General features: G+C 33.4%; 1 protein-coding gene across 2 annotated transcripts in view; it reads left to right on the top strand.

The window, feature by feature from the left end:
• Positions 1 to 18,698, top strand: part of LOC128242297 (uncharacterized) — a 135,380-nt gene that overhangs the window by 50,573 nt on the left and 66,109 nt on the right. For both annotated transcript variants that reach the window (XM_052959395.1, XM_052959394.1), the window contains 17 exons: positions 188 to 346; positions 5,691 to 5,794; positions 6,674 to 6,738; positions 7,407 to 7,603; positions 7,808 to 7,990; positions 8,567 to 8,670; positions 8,921 to 8,988; positions 9,196 to 9,386; positions 11,408 to 11,449; positions 11,956 to 12,172; positions 12,376 to 12,509; positions 12,669 to 12,713; positions 12,903 to 12,920; positions 14,410 to 14,629; positions 16,163 to 16,296; positions 18,129 to 18,236; positions 18,523 to 18,633. In XM_052959395.1, the coding sequence (XP_052815355.1) occupies positions 188 to 346; positions 5,691 to 5,794; positions 6,674 to 6,738; positions 7,407 to 7,603; positions 7,808 to 7,990; positions 8,567 to 8,670; positions 8,921 to 8,988; positions 9,196 to 9,386; positions 11,408 to 11,449; positions 11,956 to 12,172; positions 12,376 to 12,509; positions 12,669 to 12,713; positions 12,903 to 12,920; positions 14,410 to 14,629; positions 16,163 to 16,296; positions 18,129 to 18,236; positions 18,523 to 18,633 (2,100 nt within the window). The remainder of the gene's footprint in view (positions 1 to 187; positions 347 to 5,690; positions 5,795 to 6,673; positions 6,739 to 7,406; positions 7,604 to 7,807; positions 7,991 to 8,566; positions 8,671 to 8,920; positions 8,989 to 9,195; positions 9,387 to 11,407; positions 11,450 to 11,955; positions 12,173 to 12,375; positions 12,510 to 12,668; positions 12,714 to 12,902; positions 12,921 to 14,409; positions 14,630 to 16,162; positions 16,297 to 18,128; positions 18,237 to 18,522; positions 18,634 to 18,698) is intronic.

Here is an 18,698-nt window from a genome sequence, read left to right as displayed (position 1 = left end):
CTAGGCCGCTTACTTCACGCCGCTAGGCCTCTAGGCCGCTAGGCCGCTAGGCCGCTAACTTCACGCCGCTAGGCCGCTAGGCCGATAACTTCACGCCGCTAGGCCGCTAACTTCATGTACATCAAAATATCTTCTAATTAACATTATTATATCACTGAGCAGTTAAGTGGCTTTTGATATCTTGCAGTAATACCTACCCCCAGCACTACAGTTTGGCCATCATCAGTAACAACAGCATCAACAACATCATCTGCAGGTAGAAACACAACAACATCACCTGCCGGACGAAACACAACAACAACTTCACCTGCTGGAACATCCAGGACGCCGACTTTGCCATGCATTGGTAAGAGTTACCTGCATATCATTTTCCATATCCCTTTAATATAACATAAAGAGAATAAAACTCATTGATAGACACTACGGGAGATGATCCAAACTCATTATTCCACATTTTGATAGCTATGGTTTAGGAATTGACATACTACTCTAGGTATGTATATACCACATGTACTCAAATTTTGTTAAGGATGTCCTACATCTATTACTCACATATCCTCACAAGGCACGCATAGTTCGTAATGGTGCTAATACATGATTTACTTCTATATATTTAAAATAATGGTAAAATTGATGTTGCCCAGGCAGGCTTTCGATCTGGTTATTAAACGATTGATAATATCTTTACTCTTAATACAAGAATACAAAAATATCTTTCTAAAAGTAGGGGTAATGCATACATTGATAAGAGTTACCTTTTGCGTTTTATCTTTATTTAGGATTGTGGGGATAAGAGTGAGGTTTGTGCACTAAAACTGGGGTTTTTAAACCCCCAGTAAATTTACATTTTACTAACCGTTCCAAGGCGGTACCTAACAATATGTCTTTGGCGTTTACCCAGTGCCATTAAACCGGGTTTATGTTTAAACTTTTTGATACTGCTTGTTTCTGTAGCTTTTCGCATAAATATTGTGTTTGTCTTATACGTTGACTTCGCCAAAGCCTTTGATAACATCCATCATCCTGATCTATTTTCATGTTTATCTCGCAAGGTATTACTCTCAATTTTTTGTTTAAATTAAAAATTATGTATGGAAACCTTGTCGCGCGAGTTGGAATAAGTCATGGTCTTGTACAAACCTTCAGTTAATAAAAAAATAAAGCGTCAGGGTGACATTTGTAGTCATCTGATTTTTGTTTTATATATAAATGACCTCTGTAAATATTTAAGAGATCACTGCAATTAGGGAATCTTTGTATCAAACGAAATACGAAACACAACTTCAGTAGCAAGTTAATGCAATATAAACATTTTGTGAAGACATCGGGATGACAATCAATGTGAACAAAACTGATAGTATTCCATAACTGTGGACCTCTTCGAGGCGCAGAAAATTGGTCATTCGGTGTCATGCCAATTAATGTTGCTTCATTTTTACAAATATATGGGCTTGATATTTACGCCAAATCTGTCATGGTCCAAAAGCCCTTGGTAAGTTTGCTATGCAAGCTACCAAGTCGGATACAGTGTGTGTATACCACGTGATAAGTGACGTCATAATGCTAAATAGCCGTCCGACGTAGCATTTTTCTAAAATCACTTCCATTCTTGCCAAATGCGATGCTTACAAAACAAAACTATCACTATTATGTTTGAAAACATCAAAGTTTATGTTTATTTGCAATATGCGATACACAAGCATTCAAAACAATAAAAACAATAAGAAAATACAAAAGCCGGTCTGACGGAGCATTGTCAAAAAGTAAATTCTGAACAGGTTTGTCGAAAGGTTTGGAAAAACTAATTCACGAATCAAACTCTGGTAAAAAAAAACCGGAGGTAGGGCACTATTAGCGGCGTAGACTGCGCTATGTTTCATTAAAAATGATAAAGAAATAAAAAAGTTACCTCTGATTTTCGTTCTTATCCGAGGCAAAATACTGCCGTCCGACGTAGCATTATGACGTCACTTATCACGTGGTATACACACATTGGGATAGTTGCATCCAAGGTTTTCAACGTAAATTTGGATATCATAACTATGCTGAAAGCTTTAAGATATTTGATTCTATATTGAAACAAGTATTGCTTTATGGATCCGAAATATGGGGTATAAAATATTCTCATATAATAGAACGTGTTCAAATTTAATATTGTAAAAGGTTTTTAGGAATGAATAAGTCTGTCAATAATGATGTTGCTCTTTGGGAATTTGGTCGTTTACCTCTCTTTTTTAGACTATACATGCAGATTTAGTATTTGTGCAAATTACTTATTATGCTGATTTATCGTTATTCCAAAAACTGTTATTGTATGTTAAAACGGCTAGATGTCATAAGAAGGCGAACGTGGGCTTCTGAGGTTAGGGAAATCTGTTAATATTTTGGTTTGGCTACAGTTATTCACTGAAACGTTCAAATGTCGTGTATCAGATCATTTAAACAAGATTGGTACTGTAACATTAACGAATCTTCTACCTGCCAGCACTATAAATACTTTAAAACTCCCCTCTATGTTGAATACTATCTAAGTGCACATTTTCCGTTCCTATTACGCAAAAGCTTTGCAAAATTCGGATGTTCTAGTCACAATTTTGGTATAGAGACTGTTGTTTCGATAAGATATAGATGTAGTTGAAGATGAATACCATGTTTTCTTTGAATGCAAGAAATATGATATAATATAATGGTTTTACTTAGATAGTATTACTACTGCAAACTCCTCTGTGGAAGTAATTTAAAGCAAACTTTCATGCAAAAATTATATCAATTTGTTAAAGACATGCCAATTCATTCATGCAATTATGCAAACTAACTAAGGGTTGATAGGTTTCTAAAATATTGTTAAAAAAGTCATGAAAATGACAATAATATATGTTTTGTATTGACTTGAAGGAACAACTTCGGCATAGCGAGTTTTGACTTTAATTATAAAAGAAACATATGTTAAAATAAAATTCAATACAATTTCTTTGCATTGTGTGAAGAACACCAAGTTCTTAATTGCGCATGTACATTTGAATTCAAGGTATGAGAAATCGTGTCAATAAATAATAGTGAATATTATCTGAGGCGTTTGTTATGTCTCATTATGAGCTGCTTGTCGCACGAGGGCAAATGTCGTGATCTATCATTATGCATGCAGCGAGTTCTGAAACAACCCCACAGAGCAACCGACTTACATAATTTCATTTCATACATTAAAAGTATTTCTATTATAAAATAATAATAGTTTTCTTTACGAAAGCATTTTAATTCGGCAAAAACGATAATGTAGATTTGCGCGTGCGCACTAGGCTTATATGTGATCTGAAATGGCGTGAGACCACAATTATTTTTACTATACGTTTCATATAGACATTAACCTGGCTTTTCACTTCAAGCAGCCCTAATGTAACTGGCTGCTGTAGAACAATCCAAGACACAAAATTTAATCACCAGAAAACATAAGATTGACCAATGCCGTGGCTAACAAAATTGAGTAGAAATACATGACCCTGAGGTCAGGACGGAAAAGGCTACAAACAGCCAATTCACACAGTTCCACAGGCAATGAGTTGTTCCAATATTCACAATGAAAACTATCAATTATTTTGCAAAACAGTGTCAAATTATGTTCTATGCAAAAATAGCATCCCTTTCTTTTCTTTCATTCAACTTTAACAAATATTGACACCGAAACACAAGCACTCTTTTTTCTGTATTAACATCCGGGTCAACGGGGGACAGATAACTGTGATCTTGAGCCTATTTAAGTATATTTTTTTTTTACAACCAACTTCAAAAACTCCTAAAGTTCAAGTTCAGGTTATATGTATCACATACTGGAATTTTGGCTGTGATATTTTAAACACTTAAGAAATGAGACAAGTATTAGCACCTGTGGTATGTTTAATAAAAAGCAGAAATAGCCATTTCCATCAACTGATGAATCGCAACTTGAAAACATGCAAGTTAAGACACTTCCCATCATGAAACCTGGCATTGACAACCTCATACCTTATTAAACGCGTGTGGGAGTACCTAACCATGACCATGTTTTTTCAATGATCGAATTAATGTTGTTTATTTTTTAAAGATACCCCCATTTCTACTTTGGAATTGAAAGTGAGGCTTTCTTTCATAACTTACCAGCATTTGGAACTATTTCCAAACATTAATTTGAAAGAGAAATTAGATTTTCTATAAAATGTCAAAAATATATAGGGAAATTATATATTATTGATTTATATTATGTAATATTATATTTTCAAATTTTATACCTTAACGCCAATATCTATGGTTAAGTACTGTCAACTGGCAAAATTTTAACCAGATATCTGTGTAAAGAATTGATAACAATTTAAAATAGGTCACCCCTCCAAAGGCTTTCTCTATATCAAGTCTAAAATAATAGACGTGTTTTCCGGGATTCTTCCAATCCCTAACGTCTAAACGAAAATGTGCAAAAAAACGGGGCTGTTTTAAAAATATTGAAATTGTTTTATGGTTGAAATTGATCATAAAGAGTTATATTCATATTTTACCATGTAAGTGAAATGTTATTTTGCACTAAACAAGCATTGAATGCATTAAAACAAGTTGTTTACCTTTCCAATAAAACGAAAGTTCACTGACACTGACTACAATTATGCGAAGGGGAACAAATCGATATAATCGTTATAACTCGGCCTCCTCCGACAAAGCTTCGAGATAGACATTGTTATACAATCGTAACAACTCGGCCATGGCAGAAATGTTCCGAGCGATTTAAAACTGTGCCCTGAAGCCTTGCAGGTGCCCTTCATGTATATAGTGTTATGTTTTGACAGAATGAAATGAAAAAAGCCGTCAAACTCATACTTATAAGTTGGATATTTATTTTTTGTGTACGGAACTAATACAAAATAAAATTATCTGGTAATATTTCTTGTTTTTATGATATTTTATAGACGCTATATGCTTTAACCCGGAATCCTGATCGGAACAACTACCCACTTTTGGTACAAAACAATTTGTACGTGAAGGATTTGCCAAATCAAAAATCTAAAAAAAATCCGTCAACGTACAATTATTTGGACTACCTCTATATCAGGCGTGCGACCAGAGTTATGTTTTCTATATGTTTCATATAGACACTAACCTTTCACTTTAAGGCAGCCCCAATTTAAAAACAATGTAACTAGCTGCTGTAGAACAATCCAAGACACAACATTTATTCACAAGAAAACATAAGGTTGACCATTGCCGTGTCTCACAAAATTGAGTAGAAATACATGACACTGAGGTCTAGACGGGAAAAGGCTACACACAACCAATTTACACAGTTACACAGGCAATGAGTTTTCCAATATTTACACTGGAAGCTATCATTTTTGCAAAACAGTGTCAAATTATATTCTATGCAAAATAGCATCCCTTTCTTTCCTTTCATTCAACTTTAACAAAATATTGATATTTAAACACAAGCACTCTTTTTTCTGTTTTAACATCCGGATTTTGGTCAACGGTAGGCAAATAACTGTGGTCTTGAGCCAAATCAGAAATACAGTGCGTAATACGGATTTGTTTCCGTTTTACATATCATATGGCTAAATCTTACAATATTTTAAACAGAAATTGAACAGGTATGAACTAAATATTTGTATATAATTGGTATTAAAGACCACCAATGGAAACGCTACTAATCCTACAAATTGCGCCTTTTTCAGGGCGGTATATGGTGCAAGGGGTGATGAGCGTGCCGTTCAACGACAGTCTGTACGATCCCAGTTCCCAGTACTACGTGGACATGGACCGTATGCTCGAGGATAATGTGAGACTTGGATTAATCGCCATTTTAATGATATTTAAAATAAAATGAGTCAGTTTTTATCAGTCATGTCCATTGTTTGTATATAAATCCTTTAAAAAAAAATATAAATATTTTTTTTTATAAAATCAGAAAATTATTTTCATTTCCATTACGGATTTATAAGTAAGTATTTTGTATGAATTTTATGAAATGGCTGTACATACAATTTGAATTCTTGATTTGGATTGTGTACAAAACTGTTCGAAACTAGAATAAATCTGCATTGTGCAAATTGGGTTATAAAATGAAGTTTCAAAATTTCTAACCGTCTGACATTTGATTTGTTTCCGTTTAAGTGAAGAATAAAGCCCCAATTTCTCGAATTTCTTAAGCTAAACAGGCTCAAGTAGCTTATTTCAATTAGCAAACATGCATACTTAAATTGAATTTTGATAATTGAAAAATGGTTTATTGTGATTATCATAAAGATAATTCCTATCTTAAGTATAGCAACTCTTAAAGAAAAAAATATTACGCAAATTATTGAAAAACAAAAGAGTGAGCTTAGCTTAATCCTGTTATAAGGGACTTAAGAAGTTTCGAGAAATTGGGGTCAGATGATTTTTCATAAACATACTCGATACGAGACAATATACTAATAGCTAATTTGAATTATAATGAATGGTAAAAGGTTTTTTATTGTTATAATGTTGTTGTATGTTTTTTTGTTGTTGACGACAATCGTGGCGATATATATATTTGGAACGACAATTAAGGCTATTTACTAATGTTTGTTACAATTAATCTAAATTTTCACATTAGAAAAAGCTTTAACTTTTCACTAGCGTTGTCTTTTATGAGATTGACTTCAGTTCGAATGATGTTTTCATATTTTTTCAGTTCACGACACTCATGATGTCACCTGCTAATGAAATGGGGTTCTGTAACTACAGTGTGGACAATTTGTAAGAAAAACTTGTGTTTATTGAACATTAATTGAAATGTTTGTTTGAAGGTATAGAAGTGCACTGTTGAACTTTCCGTATTCCACTTCAAAATTTAGTGACTAACATTACATATTTTTTTCAAATGAGAAGGCAGAATTCTCATGTTTTCCAATAAAATTATTTCTGTATATTAGCCGTTATTGAATTTAATCAGGTGATTCGGTATACATAAACAACGGCTCCCCCAGTTAGTGGCCAGTTAACACAATATAGTGTAGGCTAGAAGATTTTTAGTATGAACTTACGCAAAGCAATTGGTTATGCGACTGGCAACTGAAGATTGAATTTGGCTGATGACCAACAAAGTTTAATAGTTCACAAATGGAAAAAATCGAGGTTTATTAAATGTTGTAATTAAATTGAATAAAACTTATTGTGATTCATTGACATTTTGAGTTTAATTGTCTTGAAGTATCATACCACAGCATAATGAGAGCGATATGTTTAATAACTAGCCTTTTTATTAAATGAGAACACAATTGCAGATTTGTTGATTTCAATTTATTTTCTATCTTATCAATGCAGCGTTCTTTAAAAGCAGCAATAAACTTGCTTTGCCAATATAATTGTTACATTTTTTACACATAAAATGATCACTCTCGTTGAAATGAATGACTATTTTGCAGTTACCCTGTATACAATGCAACCAACACCAGTGGACTCAGCCACGAATCAACAGTCGGATACACAGGCTTCACGTCAACTCTTTTAGTGCAGTTTAACTATTATCCTGGACAATATATTGGCATGTACATTACGGAAAGACAGAGAGCGTTCGGTATACTGCCGACGGTCAACGTTACAACAATCGAACTTCAAAATGGTAACAAAAGTTTTATGTTTTACTCGATATATTTTAAAAAAGCAAAACCTTTTTATGGATATCACTACATAATAACAAGCAGTCCAATATCATTCTGTGTTCATCGCATTTTTTGTTGTTGACTTTTACTCATTTTTGCCATTAATATAACTCACAATTCGTTGTCAATAAAAAAACATCGACAATCCGTTTAAAACTTAAAAGGTACAACCAGAACAACTCAAGCCGTTAGAAACACAACAACAACCCCTGACGGTAGATATCCAACAACCACTGACGTTAGATATTCAACAACCACTGACGGTAGATATTCAACAACCTCTGACGGTAGATATCCAACAACGCCCGTTTCCAACCAGTCGACGACTACCACTCCACATTGTAATGGTACGTGTGTTATATTCATTGTACAAAATGCATATATATATCATAAGGGCGGGCATTTATAGTTAAGGCAAATGTAGATGAATAACTATCAATATTTTTTGTAATGATTGGAACAATTCAACTGCAATTACTAGATAAGACCCCTGTGTTAAGACGATGTCGGGTTATTCTTACGATGAGCGTAAACCAATATGAAACGGAAGTGAACAATTTCGAAATTCGTTTTTCTTACACACGGAGTTTACACGATCGGATATATATTTTAACTTGCATTATTTCGGGTGCTACATCTTTGCGATGCACGCAGCGCGGAAAACGCGTTGCTTATTTGTTTTTGTATTTTTGGCCCATGTTAAGTGCAAGTAAAACAGAGTCTTCACAGATCATAATGATGCTCAATTTATTTAACTCGTCTAGAAAATAGTTTAGTCAGCTCGCCAAAGGCTCTCTCACTAGCACATATCTAAAACTCGTTGAGTAAAATAGTTTGCATATTTTATTTCATAGCATGCAATATTGTTAAAGGTATTTGTGGTTTGTTTGACGATATACCCACCAATGGAAGCCTTTTTTCAGGGCGGTATATGGTGCAAGGGGTGGTAAAAGTGACGTTCGACAACAGTCTTTACGATACAAGTTCCCAGTACTACATGGACATGGACCGCATGCTCGACGATAATGTGAGGCATTGGATTAATCGCGTTGTATCATGCGAAAAACAAATGCTAACAAATAGAAAATCTGCAATGGGCAAACTTGGTTTATGATTTTTATTCCGTTTAAGTAAAATTTCCGTTGATTTATTCAATTCAGTGCCCCCGACAAAAACACACAGAAAACAACAACAACTAGGTCTAAGTGTATTGAATAGTACCGTGTGTTTGTTTGTTTTGTATTACATTGATATTATGTTTGTGGTATGTATTTTAGTTGACAACACTCATGGGGCTGAGCCTTTTTAATGACATGGGTTTTTGTGACTACAGCGTGGATTATTTGTAAGAACTATTTGTGTTATCTTAAACATTTAATAAATATATCTTAAATGCTTATTGAACGGATCTCCTTTCAAAAACAATTAAATCATTTTACAGCCAGTAGAAAATGATTCATAAACTGAAATCAACTAAATACATGCTGGATGTTATTAAGAATACATTCAAATCAGATAACCTCTGTTGATCATAGTATTTAAAATTTTGCAGTTACCCTGTATATAATTCAACAAACGCCACTGGCTTCAACAACGAATATGCAAACACTGGGTTTATGTCGAGCCTCAGGTTGCATTATGCTAGTTGGTCTGGAGAAAATTTACGATGGATCATTGCAGAAAGACAGAGAACATTTGGAATACTACAATTAGTCAACTTCACTCATATTGAGCCTCGTTTTGGTAAGATGGGATTTATGTCTTTATACAATGTATAAAATACGGAAAACATTTTACATGAGAATAATTAGAAGCATGAGTTACCAGACGATGTCAACTACATGGTCCAAAAAACTAAGGCTATCACGAAAAAAGAATATTTACTCAATGTGTTCTTCGGATTATATATTTAATTAAACATTTATCTTTTTTACACACTGCAGAACAAAGCAGTTTGTTAGTAATTTATTAAATTAAATGTTATAAAAATGCCTGATACTTTTCAAAAGAATATTAAATTGTTATTATAACCATCCCCCAAAATATCAAATAAGACCGACTGATTGTCTTTGGATGTTCAGGATGCCAAATAAACAACATTTGATGTGTATATATGAAAATGTTAGTGAAACCCCTTATTTATTTTGAAAACAACAACAATCAATCCCCATCAAAGTTTGCTTTAAAATCAAAACTTCGAAAGTCGCATAGAAATCCTACAGTGTCAAATCACGATTTATTAATGCATTCCTTCAATGTCACTTACAACTTTGAATATTTAATAAATGGGGAAAATAAGAAAAGCTTTGGTAGCATTATCAATTTTTGAAACAGAAATACATTTAGGGGCTTATCAACAGTCACACATTTATTTATGTTTTATTGTCTTTTATATCATACTGTTCATGTTTAGTATTTGAAACATGCTTTAAGACTTTACGATGCTCGTAAATTTGTAATTGAGTTTAAGTGTATCATCTATCAAATCTCAAGGCTTTCAAGGTGTTACAATAAACACAATGAACATAAAATGTATGACATATTTCCCATATTCTTTATATATTCATATATAAATATATATCATGACTATAAGTAAGTAATCGTTTTTTGATCCGAGAGGTTGTATTCAACTTAAGTATATTTGTTTTAAAGATTTCAAGATGCACTAGCCTACTTAATCTTTTTTATACAAACTCTTACGATGTCCCTCAGAGTGAATTGAACAACTCAAAACCTTAAAATTACATACTGCTTTGTTAAATTTATTGAAACGATATCCCCCGCTGAATCGGACGCTTCATGAAGGGATTATTGTTTATTATTACTGATTAGTCAGACCTTCTTCAAACTGTAATCAGAATGTCCCACGTGATATGGCATTTGTAAAATTTACAAATGGGTCAGATGGGGTCAAATGCTAGACAATAGGTCAAATCTTAGATAAATCTTTGTTTTTAAGTCACCCAACAATATATACCCCATTTTGAAAGCATACTAGTCATCGTCTTAAAGCGTCAGAGCGGTCTGCTCTTACTTAGTATATGTTTATGATACCAGGATATTTTATTACAAAGAACATTTCTAAAATTATACTTCGTTTGCCCGTAAAACATGTTTTTGATCCTATGATACATAAAAGGTATGAACATGTATTATCTTAAAACATGAATCGATTTTCAAGCCTAATATCCTTTCTTGAATATGACAACATCCTTTGGCGCAATCCCCTTCATTTGTAGGCGAAAACAAATGCAATGTGGCATGAAAATGTCCGTTAGATCCAAATTTCTTATTGAAATACATATACTGCGTTCTAGAACCCAAACGCCATAATCGGAAGTCATGTTCCGATGATCAATTTGTTATCGAAAATTGATTGTTTCAGCCTGAAATCAGCAACAATCGATTGTATTCTGTCATAATCGATCCCCGATTTAACACGCCAGTTGTTGTTCCTTTTTTCCTCTCGTTATTTGCATTTGATTAATTTCTGCCAATTTTCTCCTGTTAGTTCAATATACATTCGAAAGTGTTCGTTTATTATCGGTAAAAATGGCCGAAAACAACAACAACAACAACAACAACAACAGTAAATAACTTCAAACATACACATATCATAAACATAGTTAAGGATTAAGAGTTATTGTACAGGAATAAAACTACAATAAGGTATTGTGACAAACCGATTCTACTATCGATAATCGGTTACTTGAGTGGAACTTTTCGAGTGTAAAACTTAATCATGAATGTGATGTTTGTTTCAGTTACAACAGAGATGCCCCCTACTTCACCAACCACGGCACCTGGTGTGTATATTGAAACCGGATTATGTACGACTGTCATTGCGTACCATTTATGATGAAACATAGCACGTTGTAGTAACGAGTATCTAGTTCACGTGTCGAGTTTTTGCCATGTCATGGTATTGATTTAAAAAAAACAAAAACAAATGTAACCAAATGAATAGTTTAACACAGTTTTCTTTTTAACTGTAAAGGTACTTGTGCTTTCACTATCAGCCGTTTGTTTTTTATGGCTTTGGTATCGGTGCCGTTGGCGTACGTTGAGTCAATGGCGTCGTTGTAAGGCAAAGAACTTTCGCCTTGCCTATAACTCAATATAACATATTTTAATGAATTTACACAAATCAAGTTGTAAGAGAAAAAACGCCTAGGTAAAGCAGGACCCATTATTCTGTCATAAAACGTACAATGCCCCTTGGTGAATTGAAAAACACATGAGCCTTGGTGTTCTCTCCGGAGTGCTTTTGTTTAAATTTCTGATTGCAATTATATAATAATTTATTTTTCAGAAAACAACACTTGTGGTCAGACGTACCTGTTTGATTTGTTCGGAACATTTGCTACTCCACATTATCCGCAAAACTACTCCGCTAGCTCTCAGACTTGCTTTTGGAATATAACAATGCCGCCGGGCTTCTGTATTATGCTTTCGTTTGATATGATACATCTTTACAGCTCTGATGCTTTATACATCTTCAGTCCACAAATAAGCATTTATTTATTCGGGTAAGCTAATTTATATTAGACAAAATGTTAATACCCAGTACTTTGATTATAAAGCTTCTAAGTGAACATTTTTAACTTGGTAAAAAATAAATGTTTAACAACACCTTTCTTTAAATTTATTCATATGTATTTATAATAGGGACATTTTCCTTGCGTTGTTGATAATTTAGGTGTAAATATAATTCATGTTTCCCATATTTCAGATACATTACACCAATTTACGACCAAAACATATATATTCCAACACAAAATGTCACTGTTGCGCTATTCACAAGAGGAGAAGGTTCTGCACCGGGATTTCAGGCTAATTTCGCGTATAGCCGTTGTATTCAGCAGAGTAAGGCAAATGACTCGTATAAGTGGTTCATCAATATTATTCGTTATATTTTTTGATTGAAGGTATATTTACAATTTGTTCATTGTCTGCTAACTGTGTGATTGGTCGTCCGTTTGTTGACCAATGTTTTTGATAGTGAATGTATATTCGTCTTTTCAGATGTATCAACGACAACATCACCAAGAACAACAGATTGGCGAACAGGTAACGTATCTGTTTTAAACTTCAAATATATTTTCAACGAAAACGCAAGAAAAAATGAATGTCACAATATTTTGACATGAGGCTCATTAAATGTTTCATTTTTAGTTTATATCAAGGTAGCTTATATGAATAATACTTTACATTAATAATGTTTCAGTCGTGTCATTAACATAGTCATTTCCATTTTAGACTGGACCACAACACCATGTAAGTACAATGAAAGATCATTATAACGGATCGTATAGTTCTATAGGTAATTAAGCATTAGCATGTTAATCTGTCGGCTGTCGCATTACTCTTATATATAATTTAAAAAGCATCAATTTGATTTGGCACAAATGTTTGCCACACGGAGTAGGTCGAAATATGCATATTCAGTCAATTAAAGAATAAGGCCACGCAGTTGCTTAAAGATGGCAGATACCGATAGGTCATTGTCAGCTTATTGACTCTGTACCGCTTTAAAGAGACCGATAGTTGTATAACTATGTAGGTTCATATTCCAACCATAGTCGTTCAAGGTCAGGGTCATGTTAACAGGTCAGAGGTTAGATATTTGTTTTATTGAATGTACTAACGAAAAGGATTCCATGGCGTTTCGATTGCATTTTTACGATATATAATAAGATACATTGGTGCTCAAGACGAGATGCAGAGAGCGCATATTCTAGCCAAATCAAAATTGGAAAATTTGAAACGGATTCTTTTTCTGATTCAACATTATGGTCGCCACAAGTTTAAGTAAAGTCTTGCTTTATTTATGATATGCGTTTATGATTCTCATGTTGTAATGTTATCATGAACGGAGTTCTTTGAAATAAATCTGGAATCGTGGAACTCTTTTTACAGTTTACTTTTGAATGTATAATACAAATGAAATTGCAATTTAGTTTTATTCCAAATTCCACTATCACGATTTTTTTTATATCATCTTTATCAGATGATCTTTCAGAAACAATTTCCTTTAAAGTGGTTATTGTTCTATTCATTTGGAAGCCAATGACTTGTTTTCTTCCCCGTAACATGTGGAATTGGCCGGGAATCCTTAAATAGCACTTACAAAAATGACAGAGAAAAAGGATGATATAGACGTTATATGTTTGCACTTTCAACCAAATATTACTATTTATGCATTGTATTTAAGAACATAATAAATTAGCTCCTTCGCCATATATTGGATGTGATGTGAGACGATATATCGATTATTAAGACATGGAATGGGAAACGATGTGTTAAATGTGCACAATATAGGCTGATGCAAAAACAGGCTTTTTTATTTTAATTTATTATAGTTATTAACTTTTTTGACTTTGAATGATCAAACATAATGCAGACGATTTAAGTGCATAAAAAATATTAGCGATATTTTAGCGCGTTTTTAACCGTATATAGCTTCGTGGCCACGTAGTTATATATTACCTTCATCATTGCTATTTTCTGTTTTTATCATAAAAGCGAAATGAATTTGATGTTTAGGAGATATTTTTGCTACAAATTTGGCTGTTCAAAGTGAAAGGTATTTTTCAATGAACAGTTATAAAACATTACATTGTGCCTTTTTGGAAAATAAATAGGCTATCTGCATTTTTTAACGATTCAGCTGGAGGTCGATAGACAATGTTGAAATTGTAGTTTATAATCTAAATTCTGCAACTATATGACATGTACTATATAACAGTGTTCACTTTTTAACAAGCGTTTGGCTCTTGTGGTGGCTATTTCAACGGTACAAGCGGAAGAATATCGTCGCCTGGCTACCCTTCCAATTACCAAGACTCCGCGAATTGCCTGTACTACATCACTGTGCCAGTGGAGCACCGAGCGTGTCTTACTTTCGATGTGTTTGAAACGGAGAGTTGTTGTGATTATGTCGATGTGTATAACGGGCCGAGTACAACCTACACCAGTCTGGGAAGGTTCGTCTAGTTACTATTACCTTCATTTCAGTATATAGGTTTGAGTCCATTGCGTTTTGTTTGTGGTCACTAAAGGGGAAAAGTGGGTTTTCTCCGGATGAAGAGATCACATTTTTCGCGTAATATCGTGCTTACGGGTGTAGTTGATATAGTTTTGTAAAAACTTGTCACATCGTTGTCAAAAGTTAAAACTAACTAATAATACGCCTTTTGGAATTTAAACAAAAAGTTACCTGTTCTAACGTGAACTTGCATTATAAATTGCCGCCAAAAAACATAAACAGCGGCAACAACTACATTCACTTTTTATGAATTTTCCAAAAGCAATGTAGAAATCTAAGTATCTTGAATATTGTATAATGTTCAAATTGTAACGATAAAGTTTCACTGATCCTGGTATTCTATGATTGTTCTCAACAGAATAGTGAACACACTTTAAGCGCGCTATACAACTCGAACATCACATTCAGAATGATCCTCGCAAATTAATTAAAGGTGTTAGAAACGTTTATGCACTGGTGAATGTTCTAAAGCCTTGTTTACTGTAGAAAACAACTTTTACCCTTCAAAAGATAATGATAAATAGATATTTGCCCTTATATACCGAACGAGAATATTTCAAAACATACTGCAAAAATCCACAACAACTTCCTCACAATTTTCATAAGAAACTGGTGAATTCTAAAAATTCTACACAAAGAATAAATAGAAAATTCAAGAAACCTGCTCAAACTACCGATCTTCAAATACAATAAAAAAAGACATGTGAGATATAAGTGATAACGGAACTATGCGTTACTGTGTGAGTATGTGGGTTGATGTCATTATCGGAATATGCACGCAATTGTCAAAGTGTGTGGAGTCCAAAGGATAATGACATCAAAACCCACAATTCATTACTTATATTTACACCAATAGTTCATTATTTCCTTCAAGAATTGTTAAAACGATACTTCATTTCATTTAAGAAACCGTTCATAATATTCTGTAAATGGAACGACCCGACTGTAACCGGAAACATTTTATCAAATGAGGTCACAATAACGCGGGGAAAACAACCAGTTGAAATCACATTTAAACGTAAATTTGAATTAACACATTTAATATATCATAAATTAATACTTTCTAAAATGTTGATTTATATTTTACGGGACTTGCTGAAACAATACAAACAATAACAAGATGTTCAATTTTCATATATTGTGATTTGCGATGAATTGCGATCCGATCATATCGGAAGATGTTGCTTTCATAGGATGATAACCGCAATTGCCGAAAGGCAGTTCATTTAAGGAAAGGAAGTTGAGGTGTTAATATTTCAGTGTGAGATTTTATTGATGTCGGTTGTGTTTCAAAGTTACTGGACCTTTGATGAAGATGTAAAGACTAAATGTTATTAATATTGCTGTGCTGCTTTTCCCTAAATTGCATTATAGATTTTATCAATTAACAAATGATTGCTGGTTAAAACGAAAAATAATGTGAGTGTTCAGTCATCAAATAAATTTATTATGTAAATCACTTTTATTTCAGATTTAGTGGACGTCTCTCTAAGTTTACTGTTTGCGGAGCAGGAAGATACTTAACAGTACGGTTTACAAGTGATGGTTCAGTGACCACAAATGGCTTTGTAGCGTCCTATGTTGGACAAAGCATTCGAGTTGAACGTGAGTAGAAACAAAAAGAATAGAACATAGGTTTACTGTCTTCATAAAAGGTGAAATTTGTGATAGAAAATGTTATGCAGGTATAGACTATAGTTTTAAAAGATTTTTCACATGATGCCTGTAATTATATTAAGCGGTCGGAATCATTTTTTCGTTTACCATTGGGACGGCAACTTTTCCATATCTGCCGTACATTTGTGGTACATGTAAATTGGCCTTTATTCATGTTCATCTGAGGTTGTACCAGAAGACAATACATATAATTATTCATGATATACTAGTATAATGTTAGGACACTGAAAATCAAACTTTTGCTATTGCAATACATACCTTATTTGTGATTGTGTTTAAAAAGTTGATATTAGTCTGTATTAAACTAGTATGCATCTTTAAACTGAATCAATGTTGGCTTTTTAATTGGTGACTTGAACATTATTACTTGAATTGAACATTATTTTTCTGCGTTTCCTTGATGTATGAAGTGTCGGAATTATTACACCTAATTTGCATAAACACCGAAGATGAAACGCAGAAAAATAATGTTCGATACTTATAATTACAACTATAAACAAATAAAATATCATTTTTATTTTGCTATTATCCAAGAACCGCAATTCATCACTCGATAAATCCAAGTAGTTTGTAGCCTTCCCACGCGTATGAATATATCATCGTCTTGGTGACACGTGGAGTTAATTCTAGTAACAATGAGACCAGTAATGGCTGCCGACTCCTCATTTTTTTCCCATTTCAAAGCGGATTAACAGCAATTTTCAGGTAAGATATTTACGTAAAGGCGACTTGTTTAACCTATGAAATGTATCTTCCATTATTCCTTGTCTAAGACAATATTTTTCTCCTTACCCCTACTGCCCTGTTGTTTATATTCATGAAATGTCGGCATTACTTTCATAGCTGTTGACCTAGATCTTAACTTTCATTTTCACTTTCATTTTTATTTTTAACTTCAGGCAAGTCATCAAATGAAATGTTCATGAGTTCTTCAATTTCTGGAGCAGCAGCATTTTCCTCATTCCATTCCGGCACAAACGACTCAAAACTGCCCAAAAGATCTTTAAACAAGTCAAAATCTGACAGATCATCCGTCATGTTTACTCTGTGACGCAGACTAACTTTCAGCTTCCAGTTCTCCGCAATCAATTTATTGTCATTTATAATAAAAAATAATACAAGATCAATATTTTTAAAAGGTTTATTGTTCAACTGTTCCTTTATTTTAACCCCAAATATTTTTAAGAAGGAAAATATATATTTAAACAACTTTCTACTATGACGTGACGTCATAGGTTGTTAATAGAAAGTAGCCCGGTTATCAATATTAATAAGCTGATTTGCATACACGATGCTTCATGGAGAAATGAATATTTGTCACATTGGTTGTCTTATCCAATAGGATTTAAGCATTTACTCGCACCTGCTCAAAGTTGTAATTATATGCACATAGGGCCGGGTGTTATCCGCTTAATTTTTATATTCTGAGGATTTGTTCGTTGAATATACACAAGTCACAATAATAAACAATTTACTCACTTACTTACTTATAATATCAACACCTAAGCTAGTGAAGGTTTATTATTATGCATTTACGAAGCGTAACGGTTATGAATATAAAATTAAAACTATTATTTTGGTAAAAACCTACTTATTAGCCTTAATCCAAAACATAAGGCTGTATATACCTCAGTATAGACATGAATTAATTTACTCGGATGTAACTTTTTGAATGTTCTCAATAGCATTTGTGTAGGTAATGTTCATATTTTAATTTAGATTATGCAGGTATATTGTTTAACAACGAGTTTTCTTTTTAGCTTGCCCTTCTGGGTTTTTCCCTTGTGATGCTGGCAGCTGCATTGAACTACACCGACTTTGCGATAACGTTCCTGACTGTTTTGATAATTCCGACGAGCACGCGTGCGGTAATATTATTTAATCAAAGATATACATCCCAACCTTAGTTTTTTTTTAAAGATATCAAATATTTCATATGACAGAGTCACGGCTAGTAGGCTTGTCCCTAAAGTTTTTTTTTATATTATTACACGGAATAATGATGACAGGTTAAACAATTTGTTAAATTTTATACATTTGTAATATACTATCAGGAAAAACCCTATCTTATTTCTGACCCTTTTAACTTCTTTCCGCATGTCAATTTCAAACGAGAAGATGTATTTTAGTGTTTTCCTGTGTTTGTCATTATAGACTGTGATGGGACTGTCAGCTGTAGCCGTTTCTATGAACAATGTATACCCGACTATAACGTGTGCGACGGGTTCAGCTCTTGTAGGGATTCATCTGATGAACAAGGATGTGGTAAGTGCAAAATACTGATATCCTTTTGGATGCTTGTGTGGACTAATTATGGTGTTGGTATATAT

The sequence above is a fragment of the Mya arenaria genome, chromosome 8, assembly GCF_026914265.1.
Source record: "Mya arenaria isolate MELC-2E11 chromosome 8, ASM2691426v1".
Lineage (NCBI taxonomy): Eukaryota > Metazoa > Mollusca > Bivalvia > Myida > Myidae > Mya > Mya arenaria.
This window is presented reverse-complemented; position numbering and strand designations above follow the sequence as displayed.